At 68.7% G+C, this 15,893-nt stretch overlaps 6 protein-coding genes across 6 annotated transcripts in view; 5 read left to right on the forward strand and 1 right to left on the reverse strand.

The window, feature by feature from the left end:
• CHLNCDRAFT_141382 (hypothetical protein) overlaps positions 1-2,427 on the forward strand; it is a gene marked incomplete at both ends in the record, with an annotated part of 7,553 nt that extends 5,126 nt beyond the window's left edge. Inside the window, 5 exons of the mRNA XM_005843197.1 lie at positions 19-220; positions 470-654; positions 943-1,633; positions 1,921-2,043; positions 2,330-2,427. Coding sequence (XP_005843259.1) covers positions 19-220; positions 470-654; positions 943-1,633; positions 1,921-2,043; positions 2,330-2,427 — 1,299 coding nt within the window. The remainder of the gene's footprint in view (positions 1-18; positions 221-469; positions 655-942; positions 1,634-1,920; positions 2,044-2,329) is intronic.
• A 576-nt stretch (positions 2,428-3,003) lies between these two features.
• Positions 3,004-5,422, reverse strand: CHLNCDRAFT_9525 (hypothetical protein; the record flags this gene model as incomplete). The annotated part of the gene is made up of 7 exons (XM_005843238.1): positions 3,004-3,247; positions 3,503-3,659; positions 3,699-3,812; positions 4,195-4,246; positions 4,488-4,641; positions 4,909-5,063; positions 5,294-5,422. Coding segments are annotated over 7 exons (1,005 nt in total), but the record flags the coding sequence as incomplete, so codon positions are not given.
• Positions 5,423-6,133: 711 nt separating this feature from the next.
• On the forward strand, positions 6,134-8,457 carry CHLNCDRAFT_141384 (hypothetical protein; the record flags this gene model as incomplete). Its single annotated transcript, XM_005843198.1, has 7 exons — positions 6,134-6,247; positions 6,344-6,407; positions 6,519-6,607; positions 6,822-7,488; positions 7,609-7,772; positions 7,968-8,067; positions 8,267-8,457. The coding sequence occupies 7 exons, from the start codon at positions 6,134-6,136 to the stop codon at positions 8,455-8,457; spliced, it is 1,389 nt and encodes a 462-aa protein (XP_005843260.1).
• An 890-nt stretch (positions 8,458-9,347) lies between these two features.
• CHLNCDRAFT_141385 (hypothetical protein) lies at positions 9,348-10,762 on the forward strand (the record flags this gene model as incomplete). Its single annotated transcript, XM_005843199.1, has 5 exons — positions 9,348-9,366; positions 9,468-9,552; positions 9,727-9,911; positions 10,082-10,230; positions 10,514-10,762. 5 exons carry the CDS (start codon positions 9,348-9,350, stop codon positions 10,760-10,762), a joined length of 687 nt encoding a protein of 228 aa, XP_005843261.1.
• A 1,309-nt stretch (positions 10,763-12,071) lies between these two features.
• Positions 12,072-13,470, forward strand: CHLNCDRAFT_141386 (hypothetical protein; the record flags this gene model as incomplete). Its single annotated transcript, XM_005843200.1, has 4 exons — positions 12,072-12,249; positions 12,398-12,546; positions 12,830-13,033; positions 13,387-13,470. 4 exons carry the CDS (start codon positions 12,072-12,074, stop codon positions 13,468-13,470), a joined length of 615 nt encoding a protein of 204 aa, XP_005843262.1.
• A 548-nt stretch (positions 13,471-14,018) lies between these two features.
• Positions 14,019-15,893, forward strand: part of CHLNCDRAFT_141387 (hypothetical protein) — a gene marked incomplete at both ends in the record, with an annotated part of 2,152 nt that continues 277 nt past the window's right edge. Inside the window, 5 exons of the mRNA XM_005843201.1 lie at positions 14,019-14,033; positions 14,368-14,791; positions 15,184-15,296; positions 15,502-15,636; positions 15,813-15,887. Coding sequence (XP_005843263.1) covers positions 14,019-14,033; positions 14,368-14,791; positions 15,184-15,296; positions 15,502-15,636; positions 15,813-15,887 — 762 coding nt within the window. The remainder of the gene's footprint in view (positions 14,034-14,367; positions 14,792-15,183; positions 15,297-15,501; positions 15,637-15,812; positions 15,888-15,893) is intronic.

The following is a 15,893-nucleotide window of genomic DNA, read 5'->3' on the forward strand; positions in this document are numbered from 1 at the left end:
CCCCTCCCCACCCCGCAGGCAGAGTCCATTGAGCTGCGCCCGGGGGTGGCGGCGGCGTGCCGCGACGAGCGCGCCGCCCACTGCTCTGCGCTGCGCCCCGGCAAGGGCCGCGTGCTGAACTGCCTGCTGGCAAAGGCCGGGGAGCGCGCCGACTTCTCTCCCGTGTGCCTGGAGGTGCTGGATGCGCTCCAGGATCGGCGCCTGCTGGACTGGCGCACAGGTGGGGGCTGGGGGCGAGGGGCTGGTGGTGGTGGCCGTGGCGGCGGTGGCGGTGGTGGTTTCTGTTTCGAGGTACGGGCAGGACTGCCAGCCTGTGGTGTGCCAGGCTGTGGTGGCACAGCACGGCCAGCCTGGCCTCGCCCTCCCATCAGCGGTCGCCCGCTCACAGCCACCCACCCCACGCGACCCCACCACCACCATCGACCTACACCAGCGCCATCCCCCTCTCCCCTCTTTCATTGCCCCGCAGACTTCCAGCTGCGCGCCGCATGCGGCGAGGACGTGGGCGCCCACTGCGCTGCTGAGAACGCCACCGCCGACAGCCTGGATGGCGACGTGTTCCGCTGCCTGGTGGCCGGTGTGGCCCAGCTGTCGGCGGCCTGCTCGGCGCAGGTCAGCCGTGCCGCGCGCACAGCGCTCGACTTTTACAGGCCGGTGAGCGGGTGGGGGGTGGGGTGGGGTGGGGTGGGGTGTGTGGAGGGGTGCTTTGTGGATGGCTGCTACAGCATTATGCACCGTGCTGCGGGGCTGCTGCTGCTGTACCGTGTGCTGCGCTGTGGGGTGGCGGCTGCTGTCCTGTGTACCGCGCTGTGCATGAGGCTGTTGGCTGTTTGTTGGCTGAGCGCTGCCCCTCTGGCAACAGGCGTGCCACCACCGCCAGAGCACCCCGCCTGCCTCGCTCCCCGCCCAGCCCCCCATCGGTGCCGCCGCGCCGCCCCGCAGGCCATGCCTGGCATGGATGCATGCGACGTCGACGTCCACACCCTCTGCCCGCACGCCCTGAACGGCCGGGGCCGGTCGGGGCGCACGCCCGTGGGCGCGGTGCGCGCCTGCCTGGCGGCCGAGGCTGAGAAGGATTGGGAGGTGCTGGACGCGGCGGCGGCTCTGGAAGAGGAGGAGCAGGGGCAGGGGGTGGAGGCAGGGGAGGCGGAGCCAGGCAGCACGGGGCAGGAAGGCGCCAGCGAGGGCAGCGAGGGCGGCGAGGGCAGCGGCGGCGGCGAGGAGGAGCAGGAGGACGGGCAGCGGCGGCGCCAGCTGCTGCATTCGCTGCGCCACCCCGCCCAGAACCGCCGCCGGGTGCTGGCCGCTGCGGCCGCCCACCTGCGGCACCTGCGCCAGGCCGGCGAGGAGGACGACGAGGCGGCGGGCGGCGGCGCCGACCCGTGGGCCAAAACCGCGGCCGCCGCCGCGGCAAAGGCAGCCCAGGCAGACCCCGTTGCCGGCGCCCTGGGCGAGCAGCAGCCGCGCACCGAGGCGCAGCTGGCGCCCGACTGCCTGGCGTTTCTGGATTTGGCGGCGCCCGCCAACGCGTACGCCGGCTTCCAGGACTCCCTCACAGCCACCGCCATGGTTACGCAGCTGGCGACCATCGAGGCCTCGCTGGGCCTGAAGCAGGGCACACTGCACAACCCCGGTGCGCTGGGCGGGTGGTGGGGGGCGGGACTGCGCGGGGGCTGGGGCGTGCTGCGCTCGGTCGGTCGGGCGGACGCCTGGCGCCGCCTGGGGCTGCTAGCTGGAACGGCGCGGCCTGCAAACGCCCGCGGCCTGGCCCAGCCTGCCGCAAACCTACTTCCATATTACGCCACAGGCGTGGAATGCAAGGGTTCAGGGTACAGCAGGCCCTGCCCCACCACCACCCACCCCACGCTCACTCACCCAGCCGCCCGTGCCCCCCCACCCCCACCCCGCTTTCTGCCACAGCCGCCACCGCGGGCCAGGGGGTGCTCACGCTGACGGGCTGGGTGGCGGTGGCGGGCGTGTTTGCGCTCGTCACGCTGGTGATGGCCCTGGGGGTGGCGCTGGCGCGGCGCTACAGCGGGGCTGGTGAGCCAGCCCCCTGCCCTTCTTCTGAACAGTGCCACCCGACGCTGCTGTTGTCCTTGAGTTGCATGCCTTGTGCTTGCATCCTGGCCTGGGCTCGCCCCCCGCTGGCGCCGCCCTGCCGCGCCCTGCCCTGCTAGTTGCGCCTCGCCGCCGCGCCTCGCCGCCCCGTGTGGTCACCGCCTGCCATCCTCTGGCCCTGCGGCCTTGCCCCCGTGCCTCGCCCTCGCCCCCCTGCCAACTCCTCTGCCACGACGTGCTGCTGCCCCCTGTGCACCGTGCCCCGCAGGCTCCCACCGGTACACAATGGTGGTCAAGCATGACCACCAGCCCGAGCAGGAGCTGGCCCGCCAGGCGCCGTACGACAGCCGCCTGGGCAGGCGGTAGCCGGCAGTGTTGGCAGCGGCGGTGGCGGCAGCGGCGGCGGCTGCCCGGCTACCAGCTCCTGCTCTGCCCCTGCCTGCAACCTACTCCTGCCTCTTATTTTGCCCATTGTTGAGACGGGAGTGTCTACCTGCTCTCCCACAGCAGTGCAGCCTGTGAGATCCAGCCCTACTCTGCGACAGCAGCGCAGCTGGCCAGGGGTCATCCCGCTCTGGCACGCTTCAGCGCCGCCTCCGCCGCCTCATGCATATGCCCGCCGGCGGCGCCGCAGCCGCTGCCCCGCGCACGCGCCGCAGCCTCCCGCAGCCCCTCCACCAGGCCGCGGCAGGCAGCCAGCACCACCTGCTCGTCGTTTGTGTCTTGTGGCAGCAGCCGTTTAGTGACTGCACGGGTAACGCGTGGGGGCGTGCATGCGCGTGAGAGGACGTGCGTGGCAGAGTGCGTGCGGCGGCAGGAGCAGCGGCCGGGACCCATTAACCTTGGGCGCTCCCACACCGCCGCCTGCGCTGCCCTCGCTGCCACCTGTCGCTATTGTTGTCGATGCCAGGCAGGCAGCCAGCGCGCACCTGAGGACCGGGCGAAGCCGGGACCGTACCGCCCGAAATACTCGTGCTCCGGGATGTCGTCGGGAAGCTGCATGCCCAGAAGCGCCGCCACCACGCCCGCCCAGGTGCAGGCAGCGGAGGGCGAGTCGTAGCCGCCGCCGCCCAGCACCAGCAGGGGCCGGCCCCAGGCGGCGGCGCGGCGCGCGCAGGCGGCAAAGGCGGCGGGGGTGAGCGCCCAGCTGGCGGCCAGCGGGTCATGTGCCAGCCCATCCACCCCGCTGCAGGCAGGGAGCAGGCAGGGCAGAGTCTGTCATTCTCGTCTTCAGAAGTGGGGAGGGGCGGACGGGGAAGGGTGGGGCCGCAGGAGGCAGGCGGGGCGGGGCAGCCGTGCGATGGCCATCCTGGCGCATGGCCATGAGCCACCCATGGGCGGCTCCCGCTTGCCCTGCCCCCTTGCCCTGCCCCCTGCCCTTTGGCTGCTGTGGACCACCCCTCAGCATGGCAGCAAGCAGCCAGCCAGCCCGCTGCCTCACCACTGCACCACCAGACAGTCTGGCTGGTAGGCGGCTACCGCCCCGCCTGCCACCTCCTCAAACGCCCGCACAAACAGGCCGTCCCGCAGGCCGTCCCGCAGCGGCAGGTTGAGGGCAAAGCCCGCGCCGCCGCCTGTACCGCCGCCTGTACCGCCGCCTGTACCGCCGCCCGGGCCGCCCGGGCCGTCGACGGTACCGCCGCCGGTGCCCGGGAAGAAGCCGGGGGCGTGCTTGTGCAGGCTGATGGTCAGCACGCGGCTGGTCAGCTGGAAAGCCTCCTCTACCACATCACCGTGGTGCACATCCAGGTCTGCAGCAGAGCGTATGTGTGTGTGTGGGTGGGTGCGTGTGTGTTTGGGTGCGGTGGCGGGGCGGCAGGCAGCATACAGGCAGCTGGCAGACAGGCTATGTGCGTGGGGGCGGGGGTGGGTGGGTGCGGTGGCGGGCAGGCAGGCGGCAGAAAGAAAGAAGAGGCAGCCGGCCAGGCGGGCAGCAGGCAGGCAGACGGCAGCGCAAGCGGGGGACAGCCGGGCCTGACGCAGGGGCGGCATATGCATGGATTGGAAGAGTGCCGGCAGGCCGACGGGCACAGGCGGGCGGGGGCTGGAGAGCCGGGCAGGCAGGGGAGCGAGGGCGCATGCGCCGTCGGGAAGAAGAGATCTTCTAGGCAAGGCCCTGGCAGCAGCGCTCACCCAGGTACAGCACGCGCTTGAAGCTGCCCAGCAGCTGCAGGATGGCCAGTACCTGCAGGACCGGGACAGCACGCAGAGGGCGGAGGCAAGAAGTAGTTCAAAGGACAAGCATGGCGCGCGCGTGCGCGACGTGCACAGGACAGGTGTGTGTGGGGCTATACTGTATGACGTTGCCGATGTGCCGGCCGGCTGGCGAGCAGCGCGACGGGCAGCCGTGGACGGGGCCCGCGGGCGGCCCCGCGCGGCGTGGCGGCAGCAGGCGGGCAGGCAGCGCCGCCGCTCCAGCTGCGCACTACATCGTTGGTGTAGCAGAACCCCGCGGCCCTCGACTTGCGCGCGTGGTGCCTGCCGCCATCCAGGTGCACGGCGGTGCGGTGCAGGCGGGAGCAGAGGCCGGCGGCCGCCGCCAGCGAGCCGCCGGCGGTGAGCGCGGCGAGCTCATACAGCCTGCGGCGGCGGCGGGGGAGGCGAGCGGGCGCCCAGCGGGCGGTGGGGGTGGTGCCTCCAGGGGGCAAAGACAGGGTCGGGCGGGAGCTGCGGCGGCCTGGTGCGGGCCGTGGGCGCAGAGGCCTCGAGCCGGCAGACCAAGGCTTCGGCGGCCTGGCGGCGGTACCGCGCCCCACCCCCACCATGCCAAGCGGCACCACGCCATCCACGGCACCGCACCGCACCACGCTGCGCCAGCTGCGCTGGCTGAGGGCCTGGCTCCCTCACCCGTGGAAGGGCGGGCAGTCGTCTTCCAGCCCAAAGTCCGCCCGCCGCCGCTCGGGGAGCTGGTCCCACAGCGCCAGCGCCGCCAGGTAGTCGCGGCTGTGGTACTGCAGCAGCTGCGCCAGGCTGGCAGGCCGCGCCTCCTCCACAGCGCACCCCTGTGCGGCGCCACGTTCAAGCCAGGCGGGGCGGGAGCGTCGGGTGCTGGCGCGGGAAGCGGCGTGTGCTGAGCAGGGGGCGCTCGGGGAGGTGTGTGGGGTGGGAGCTCTGTCCCCACGCCGGGCCAGCGGCATGCAAGCAGCTGCCGCGGGCACCGCGAGGAGGACCCACACCTCCCAACAGCCGTATGCGCAGCAGCAATACTGTATGCGCATACAAGCTGCCGCACCTCGAGCAGGCCGTAGGCGTCTATCAGGCTGTGCACAAGCGCGGTTCGGTCCTGGTTGACCGGCAGCAGCCGGCTGAGCTCCGCCAGCCGGGCAGACTTGGCATAAAGCAGGGGGCGAGGGCCACCGGCCTCGGGCGCAGGCAGCGGCGGCGGCAGCGGGGACAGCGGCGGTGGCATTGAAATGTGGGCTGGGGCGGCGGTGCGATCGGGGGCGCGCTGTGGTGGCGGCTGGGGCTCATCGTCCGCATCAAAGGCAAACTCCCCCGAATAGCCGGCCGCCATTGCGCTAAAGGCCCTACACGAACGATGCCAACTGAACAGTGGGCTTCCACACTATCGGCGTCCAGAGGGGGAGCCCATGAGGCGTGCAGGCTCTTGAAACCAGCATAGATCGATCGGCTGAGTCAGCGCCGCCGCCGCCGAAGGCGGCGCCGCCACAATGTGGCGTTCAGGTCTGCGCACAGCTGGAGGAGCCAGGAGTGACTCATGGCAGAAGCAAATGATCTCTGCCTCCCGTCCCAGTCCCCTTGAAACAGTTTGCCATCCTCTCTCACCTCTGCTGGGGCCCCAGCAGGTAGACAGGACCGGGAGCGACCGGTTGCCGCTGGCGCTGTGGCGGCAGCAGCCGCTGTTCGACTGGTTTGGCCAACGCCAGCTGGCATGTTGAGCATCATGCAGGTACTGCTAGTGTGAGAGCGACACCAATCAAACAACGTGCCCAGTCCAGCTGCAAGGACTTGGCGCTCTTTCGCCGCCGCTGCCGCCGCCGTGCTGAGCTGGCGGGCCGATCAAAACTCCCTGCGCATGCATGCCGCCGGCAGAGCGGCCTCCTTCAACACCATGGACGCCCACGCCCCTCAGAACACGGCGGCACAGCAGGGAGAGGAGGTGCAGGTCTCCTGCTCCTTCTTTACCAAGCTTGGCGCCGATTTTCGCGTGCCGGAGGCTCCCATCGTAAGCATGTAGCCTGCGATGCGCGCAGAGCTTGCTCGGGAGTTGGCATGCATGCTGCTGCCCACATGCCCCGCCCCTGTTGCTCCCCGCGTGCAGGCGGTGCCCGCAAACCTCACACGGTATGGCCTGTCTCAGATCATCAATCACTTGCTTGCGCTAGGTGAGATGCCCCGCCCGCCGCCGCCGCCGCCGCCGCCAGCCCGACTACGTTGCCTCCCATGCTGCTGCGCTCCTCCCCGACTTCTTTGTCCGTCTGCCTGCCTGATTGCAGACCCGGCGAGGCCCTTTGATTTCCTCATAGATGGCGAGCTGCTGCGGCTCAGCCTGCACCGCCACCTGCTGGCCAAGCACATCTCTGCGGTGCGTGGCCTTGCCTGCTGTTGCGTGGTGTCGCGCCGGTTTTGGTGCGTGGGGTGTTGGAGATTGGGACCTGAGGCGGCGAGCAACTGCGCAGCGTCGATCACCCACACAGAGCGCTGTGGAAGGCAGATGCCGCAGCACGCATGCTTGCCCACACCCACGCCGATCCGCCGCCACCCCTCGGGCCGCCTGCCCTGCTTCGTCGCTTGCGCAGGAAGCGGTGCTGCGTGTGGAGTATGTGCCTGCGGTGCTGCCGCCCACGCCCAAGGAGGAGCATCCGCACGAGGACTGGGTCAGCGCGGTGGCGGGCTGCGGCGGCGGCGGCAGCAGCGGCGGCGCCCCGCTCCTCGCCAGCGCCTGCTACGACGGCGTCGTGCGGCTGTGGGCCGGCGGGGAGTGCGGCGCCAGCTTTGTGGCACACAAGGGCCCCGTGCAGGCGGCGGTGGCCGTGGCCACCCGCTCCGCCTCCCCGGGCGCTGGCCCACTGCTGCTGACGGCCGGCAACGACGGCGCGGCGCGGCTGTGGGTGGGCGTGGCGGCCGCGGCCCGCGGCGGGGCGGCCCCAGAGGCAGCCGCGCTGCTCAAGGGGCACACAGACACGGTGCAGGCGGCGGCCGCCGCGCCCGACGGCAACCTGTGCGCCACCGGCGGCTGGGACTCGCGCCTGCTGCTGTGGCGCTGCGGCGACGTGCTGCTGGCCGCCGCCGAGGCGGCGGCCGGCGAGGAGGGCGACGAGGCGGCGGAGGCGGCGGCTGCGGGCAGCAAGAAGAGGCGCAAGACAGCCAACGGGGCGGCCGCGGCGGCGCAGCACGTGGAGGCACCCCGGGGGGAGCTCAAGGGGCACAGCCAGTGTGTGTCCGGCATCAGCTGGGCCGCGCCAGGTGGGCTTGGGTCCAGGGAAGGGGCACGCGGGGTTGCTGCCCAGCCTGCCCATCGCAAAATCATCGCTACGTTCGTCTTCCACTCATCCACCCGCCTGCCCTGCACCTCCCCGCCTGCAGGCACCCTGGCCAGCGCCTCCTGGGAGCACTCTGTGCGGCTGTGGGATGTGGAGACCGCCGCAGCCAGCGACACCCACCACCACAACAAGGCCGTGCACTGCGTGGCGGCAGCGCCCGGCGGCGCGGGCCTCGTCGCGTTTGGCGGCGCGGAGAAGGCGCTGCGGGTGGGGCCGCCTGCAACGCTCCTGGCCTGCTGCCGCCCGCGACCGCCTCCCGCGGCCGCCCGCCGGCGCTCGCGGCGCTGCCGTGGTGCGGCTGTGTGGCTGGCTGGCTGGCTGGCTGCTGCCGCCAGGCCTGTCGCGCACGCCTGCAGCCTCACGCTCTGCTTGCTGCTGCTGCTTGCTGCTGCTCCCTATCAGGTGTGGGACCCGCGCGTGCGGAGTGGCGAGGGGCTGGCGGTACGGTCCTGCGCCTCGCACACCGGCTGGATCTCGGCGGTGGCCTGGCACCCCACCTCAGGTGAGGGAGCAAGGGAGGAGGAGGGCACGAGCATGCCGGCCGGCACGGATGCCTCGCCCAGGCGCTGCTCTGAGGGCAGGAGCGAAGGGGGCCGGCAGGCGCAGGCCGGGCCAGGCGGCAGGCTGCGTGCCGCGCCCTGTCGCGCCTGCCTGCCGCGCAGCACCCCCCCGACCCGTGCGCTCGCCATGCTGCTGTGCAGCGCACCACGCGGCCACCGCCTCGCACGACGGTGCCGTGAAGCTCTGGGATCTACGGGCCTCCATCCCGCTCCACACGCTGGAGGCACACACGGACAAGGTGCTGTGCGTGGCCTGGGTGGGCCCCTCCACGCTGGCCAGCGGCGGCGCCGACTGCAAGCTGCGCACGGCAGAGGTGGCGCTGGGGCAGTAGCGGCGGCGGCGGCGGCGGCGACGGCTCCGACGATCTGCCCCTGTGCTTGCACTGGGATGTGATTTTGGTCAGATTCCAAGTCTGGGCTGCAGACCCCTGCAACCATGGCTCCCACCGCAGCCCAGGCAGCTGGCAGCAGGCGATGGACGCTCATTCATGGGCCTCCAAATATTTGTGCTGGCGAAGGTGCCGCCGCCAGCCTGTCGCCGCCAGCATCATTCAACTAGGAAACTCCCCAGGGCAACTTGTTTCCCCGCATTGACTACCAGCATCAGCCCCTGTCGAGAGTGCTAGTGGAATCAGCGGCGTTCGTGCCTGAGTGATTAGTCTGAACTTGAGCTGGGTTGGGAGGGGGGCCCACACCGATGCTTTCTCATCCGCGACGCTGCAGGTGAGACACACCAAAGACGCACCCTGCCTGGCAATCTCCGGCAGTGGTCCCCGTTGCCTGCACACCGCCGCCAATTCAAGCCTTGCAGGATGTCCTTGCTCAATTACAGGTGACACTCAGGCGTGACGGACAGGTAGAATGTCGCACAATGCGGCTGGCCTTGACACCGTCGCCGCCGCGACCAGCCGGCACCGCCGACACTTTGCCCTGCCCGCTGCTACTCCCCAACGACTGTATCTGGCCAGCCTGGTCATCCTCGTGGTGTTGTTTGTTGCTTTCCTCAAGTCGAATCAGGCCTCGTTTCAGGTGTGCACATGGAGAGCTTGCAAGCTGCGATGCCTCCGGCTGTTGCGGGGTGTCACCAAGCTCGCCGCATGCATGCACCCTCCTGCAGATGTTGTTGTCACGACCAAGTTTGCCAGCAGCAGCTTTGCCGCAAGTCCCCAACAGCTCGCGAGCTGTGTCTGTGCCTCGAGGCCAGAACGACAGCTACGTGTCGATGTGCATAGCGGTGAAAGGTGAGGGGCAGTGGCGCGCAAGCAGGCGCCCCTTGTGCCGCTGCCGGCTGGCTGGCTGATGCCCGCCAGGCCCTGGCCACACTTTTGTACTGCCCTTGCAGACGAGCACTGCGACATCCGGGAGTGGATCCTGTACCATGCCTCCATCGGCGCCGGCAAGTTTTACCTGTTCGACACGGAATCAAGGTGGGGAGGGCGGAAGCTGTGCTTGCGGACAGCTGGCATTGGCTGCTGGCAGGCCAGGGCAGCACCGTGCAGCACTGGTGGCGACGGCCGAGCAGGGCCCAGCCAGGCAATGCTTGGCCGGCTCATGGGGACCGTGTGTGGCTAACCGCGAACGCCGCCTTGCGCTGCTGCCAGCCCCCCCATGCGGCGAGTGCTGGAGGACCTCATTGATGCCGGGCTGGTGGAGTATGAGTTCATGACCAACAAGTCGCTGCCTGGCTACCCCAACTTCCGCGTCGCCCCTGGCAACTCCCTCAACTGGCAGAGCCCGGTGTTCAGGACGTGCCTGAAGCGCTACAGGCGCCGGCACCGCTGGATGGGTGAGCAGGCGCTTGTCGCGCTGGGCCAGGGCGGGGTGCTGGGTGTGGGGTGCGGCAGGGCAGTTCGCAGCTCCTGGATCAGCTGCTTGCAGGCTGGCTGTTGTGCAGTCTCGTGCTCTGTGCAAGCCCCCTTCCCTCCCACCCGTCGTTGCCCTCTGGCCTCACTGCAGCCTTCATCGACGCTGATGAATTCATTGTGCTGAAAGACGGCGTCTCCTCCCTGCCCGACCTGCTCAAGCGTCATGAGTCGCATCCCGGGCTGGTGCTGCACTGGCGCTTCTTCTCGTTCAACGGCCACATAGACCGCCCGCGACAGGGGGTGCTCAGCAGCTACACGGCCTGCTGCCGCCGAAAATACACTCCCCACCGCACCATCAAATCCATCGTGCAGCCCAGGCTCACTATTGGCCCCAAAACAACCCACAACTTTCGATACAAAAAGGGGCATGCCGTCAACACTGCCGGCACTCGAGTGGACGAGACATTAGTGTCGTCGACGGAAGAGGTAAGCTCCATGGTGCTGCCCAGCCCGCTGTTGCAAGATTTGGCAGAGGAGGCGACTCTCAATCATTGAGTTTGCCTGCCCCCGCGCATTGCTGCAGGTTTCTTTCGACCAGGCGGTGCTGCAGCATTACGGCACCAAGAGCCTCTTTGATTTTTCACTCAAGATGAAGCGGCGTGGTGGCGCGGGCGGCCAGAAAACGTTAGAATACTTCCTGCAGTGGCACCGCGCGTGCAATGAGAGCTGCACAGAGGCAGTGCCACTAGGGCAGCAGCTGGCTGAGCGGTATGATCTGACGAAGGGCGTGCCGTCTAGTTGCATGGCAGCGGTATCACGCAAGCCTCCATAGCGCAGCGTCATGTAATCAGACATGCTGCTGCCCAGGGACAATTGGTGGCTGCCGGCGGCTGGTGCCTCTGGCAGGCAGTTCATGTCGGCACAGCGCACAGCAGGTTGCCGTCCCTGGCCCCATCTGCCGCCGCCCGCCACCCATCGCTTCCAGTTTCTTATTCTTCAAGACAGCAATTGTTTGAACAGCACAGTGAGAATCACCCTCGCTCCGCCACCCCTCGTGGGAACGAACGGGGCTTGCACAAGTGCTCTTCAGGGCGCCTCATGCTCTCTTGGCCATATCGATGCAGCCGTGTCGGCGGGTTATGTTCACATGACGCTGCGTGGTGAGCTGCAGGTGCGACACACAAGGAGCCATTGTGCCACTGCCGCCGCCGCTGTCAGTGCCTCATCGGCAGCTCCAGAAGCCTGGACGGATACCCAAAGCTTTGCTCGTTTACAGTTGTTGCGCGCAGGCCTGAAGGCAGGCGAGGATGCCCTCCCGTGCGACTGCTACAGCTGGCCTTGGCAGCAACCTCAGAGCTGGCGGTGCAGCGTCCGCCGCCGACAAGCCCTTGTGCACTGACGGACACTTTGCCCTGGCTGCTGCTGGTCGGCTGCGTCTCCCTGTGGCCAGCCTGGTCATCCTTACAGTGATAGTTGTGATGGTGGCTGCTGCTTTCCTCAAATCCAAGCAGTCAGCCTTTCAGGTGAGAGCACAGCGGTCTGGCAGCTTGGCAGCTGCTTGCCACCCGCTGCTGGTTGGCGTGTGCCACCCAGCTCGCGACATGCAAGCACACACGCTGCAGGTGCTGTTGGCGCGGCCAAGCTCGCAAGCGGCAGCTTTGCCTCGAGGCCAGAACGACAGCTACGTGTCGATGTGCATAGCGGTGAAAGGTGAGGGGGCTCCAGGCGCAAGCAGGCGCCCCGGATGCCGCTGCCGGCTGGCCTGCTGATGGCCGCCAGGCCCTGGACCCTTGCAGACGAGCATTGCGACATCCGGGAGTGGATCCTGTATCATGCCTCAATTGGGGCTGGCAAGGTTTACCTGTATGATACAGAGTCGAGGTGTGTGGTGGGCAGCGTGGGTCAAGGCCAGCGTGGGTCAAGGCCAGCGCTGGCGTGCCACCTTGTTACTGTTTGCCAAGCGGCTGCCATGGCCTGTCCTCTGCACCCAGCAGCGGGCCGTGGCAAGGCCAGCGGCAGGCCTGGGCGCCGCCGACGTCAGTGTGAAGCGCAGGCAGGGCCCGCTGTAGTAACACTCAGGCGGCTGCGGTGGCGGCTGAGCGGCGCTCTCCCAGACCCTGGACCTTTTGTGCAGTCCCCCAATGCGGCCAGTGCTGGAGGACCTGATCGGTGAGGGCCTGGTGAAGTACCATTACATCACAAACAAGTCGCTGCCTGGCTACCCACACCTAGATGTAGCGCCCGGCCACTCCCTCAACTGGCAGACGCCCGTGTTCAGGACGTGCCTGCACCATTACGGTGCCCAGCACCGGTGGATGGGTGAGCGGGCGCTGCGCTGGGCCAGGGCGGGGTGCTGGGTGTGGGGCAAGTCGCAGCTCCTGGATCAGCTGCATGCAGACTGGCTGCCTCTCGCTCTGTGCAAGCCCCCTTCCCTCCCACCCGTCGTTGCCCTCTGGCCTCACTGCAGCCTTCATCGACGCTGGTGAATTCATTGTGCTGAAAGACGGCGTCTCCTCCCTGCCCGACCTGCTCAAGCGGCACGAGTCCCATCCCGGGCTTGTGCTGCACTGGCGCTTCTTCTCATTCAACGGCCACATAGACCGCCCGCGACAGGGGGTGCTCAGCAGCTACACGGCCTGCTGCCGCCGAAAATACACTCCCCACCGCACCATCAAATCCATCGTGCAGCCCAGGCTCACTATTGGCCCCAAAACAACCCACAACTTTCGATACAAAAAGGGGCATGCCGTCAACACTGCCGGCACTCGAGTGGACGAGACATTAGTGTCGTCGACGGAAGAGGTAAGCTCCATGGTGCTGCCCAGCCCGCTGTTGCAAGATTTGGCAGAGGAGGCGACTCTCAATCATTGAGTTTGCCTGCCCCCGCGCATTGCTGCAGGTTTCTTTCGACCAGGCAGTGCTGCAGCATTACGGCACCAAGAGCCTCTTTGATTTTTCACTCAAGATGAAGCGGCGTGGTGGCGCGGGCGGCCAGAAAACGTTAGAATACTTCCTGCAGTGGCACCGCGCGTGCAATGAGAGCTGCACAGAGGCAGTGCCACTAGGGCAGCAGCTGGCTGAGCGGTATGATCTGACGAAGGGCGTGCCGTCTAGTTGCATGGCAGCGGTATCACGCAAGCCTCCATAGCGCAGCAGTCGTGTAATCTACCATGCTGGCAGTACAGGACTCAGGGTGGTTGGCGGGCGGCAGGAGGGTGCGGCGGGCAGTGCGGCGAGCACATGGCTCCACAATTGCCAGTTGCTTGTGTGAGCCCCCTGGGCGCCCCACAGAGAGCCGAATGAACCCATTGTGAGGGCTGGGGATTGGGGTATGAGAGCCGCAAGCGGGCACGCACGCATCTGGCCACCCCACCCCTAGGGGGAACTGTGGAAGGGGCCGTGGTGCTGGGCCAGCAACCCGTGAAGGCGAGCCTTACCACTCCATGCATGGCGCAGATTTCCTACCGCGAGGCGATGCTGTACCACAGCTGCGCGGAGAGGTGCACCGAGGCGGTGCCACTGGGGCGGCAACAGGGCTGACCGGTATGACATCACCAGGAGTGCTCCGTCAATTTGCCCATGGTAGCAGCATCACATCGGCCTCCATAGTCCAGCAGGCGCTAATGACATGCTGCTTACCAGGGGCAATTGGTGGCTGGCGGCAGGGAGGGTGCAGCGGGCGGCACACAGGGGCGGCACCCGCCATGGGCACATGCCGCTGACAGCCATCTGGAGCACTCCCTTCCCTGCCTTCCGAGATCTCGCGAGATTACCCGGATGGCATTGCCCAATCGATGCATGGGCTGCAACAGTCACCCGGCTGCCGTGCATTGGATCCAGAAGTCTGGCTGCCATGTGGAGTGAGTCGGCTCCCCGCCAAATATCTCGGCCCACCATCAATTGCCCGCTTCCTCGCCCACCACACGCCCCACCACACGCTCAGGGACCTGCTTCCTCCTTTCGCTGGTGATCGCTGAAACCACACACCTCCCAGCACAATGCAGAGCTCCAGCGTGCGCGTGGGCGCACTCCAACCAGCGCGACTGGCCAGGATGCAGCGTCCCGTCCAGCGGACCAGCGTGCGCGGGATGGCGAGCGTGCAGGTGGGTGTGCCGCCACATGACCCACAAGGAGCCACACGGCGGCCTCCAAACGGCGGCATTGTGCTGCCCGATGAATGTCGGACCCCACCAGCGCTGCCCAGGGCGCACTGGGCGACGCAGTGCAGCCTCTCAGTGCGCTGCCATCGCCCGCACCAGCCCCCTCGGCTTGCACGGCTCCCCCGCATTTTTTCACCATGAATTTGGGCTTGCGGCTGCCGATACAGCGCCGTGGCAGGCTGCCGCTCCAGGGGCTGTGGCCTGCCGCTGGCGGCCGCTAGACGCAACAGGTCCGACCTCCCGCCCCACCCCTCTCCTCGCCCTCCCTTTTCTGCAGCCCCGCCAGGAGCCCACCGTGCAGCAGAAGTTTGCTTCCTTCGCGGCCATGCTGGGCCTTGTGAGCGGCGCCGCGGGCCCCGCGCTGGCCGCCGACTTTGCGCCGCCGCCGCCGTCTGGCAACACCACCACGCTGGAGCGCGCCGCGCCGGCCGCCCAGGCTCCCGCCTTTTTGGGGGACGCCCCGCTGGCGGCAGCCCCCGCGGTGGCGGCCTCCAGCTCCGCGGGCCTGCCCGAGGGCACGCAGTGGCGGTACAGCGAGTTCATCAACGCGGTACAGTCAGGCAAGGTGGAGCGCGTGCGCTTCTCAAAGGACGGCACCCAGCTGCAGCTGACCGCGGTGGACGGCCGCCGCGCCCTGGTTGTGCTGCCCAACGACCCAGAGCTGGTTGACATCCTGGCACGCAACGGAGTGGACATCTCAGGTGGGCGCGGGTTGCGGGTGGCAGCGGCGGGTGCGGGTATGCGTTGCGGCGCTGGGGCCGGTTGAGGCGCGCCGGGCGGTGTGCATGGCGGCGTGCCTCGCGGAGCGGGCGGCGGCGTTGGCGGACCAGCCGTGGCAGCATGCTCGTGTGTGGGGCAGCTGCGTGGGCGGCTGGTGCAGCTAGCCAGTTCGCGGCAGGTGTGCCTGCCTGGTGCGGCGGGCGCGGCGCATGTGCCTGCTCGGCTGGCAGCCACATGCCCACGGCGCCAGGCAACCCCTCGCCTCCCTTCCCTCCTCGCCACTCTCCAAGCCCCTCCCCATCTCATCACCCACGCTGCCCCTGCGCCCACTCGCCCCCACCACGCCCTCCCCGCCTCCCCACCGCCTGCGCAGTGTCTGAGGGCGACCAGCAGGGCAACTACGTGGCGCTGCTGGGCAACCTGCTCTTCCCCCTCATCGCCTTTGCCGGCCTCTTCCTGCTCTTCCGCCGCGCCGGCGACGGTTCGGTGAGCGCAGCCCGCGCAGCGCCCGCCACGCACGCGCCCTCCTGCTCCTCCCCTCCACTCAGCGCTGCCCCACCCAGCCCCTCGCTCCCCCACCCAGCCTCTCGCCTCTCGCCTGCCCCCTGACCCCCCCTGCCGTGCACTGCTCACCCGCCCCCTCACCCCCTCCCTGCCGCGCCCCCCTCCCTCTCTCTCCCCCTCTCCGCAGGGGGGCGGCGGCATGGGCCCCATGGGGGGCCCCATGGACTTTGGCCGCTCCAAGTCCAAGTTCCAGGAGATCCCCGAGACGGGCGTCATGTTTGACCAGGTGGCCGGCTGCGACCAGGCCAAGCTGGAGCTGCAGGTGCGGTGGGGTGGGGTGGGGTGTGTGTGGTGCGGTGGGGTGGGTGGGTTTGCGGTGTGGTGTGGCGTGGCGAGGAAACTTACCCACCCCGCTCCTGTCCTCCCTCCTGCTCCTGCTCGTGTCCCCCCTCATCCTTCCTCACCCCGCTCCCTCCCCTCCTCCCCCCCCCCCCGCAGGAGGTGGTGGACTTCCTGAAGAACCCGGACAAGTACACCAAGCTGGGGGCCAAGATCCCCAAGGGAGCGCTGCTGGTAGGA

Source organism: Chlorella variabilis (assembly GCF_000147415.1).
Source record: "Chlorella variabilis unplaced genomic scaffold CHLNCscaffold_33, whole genome shotgun sequence".
Classification (NCBI taxonomy): domain Eukaryota; kingdom Viridiplantae; phylum Chlorophyta; class Trebouxiophyceae; order Chlorellales; family Chlorellaceae; genus Chlorella; species Chlorella variabilis.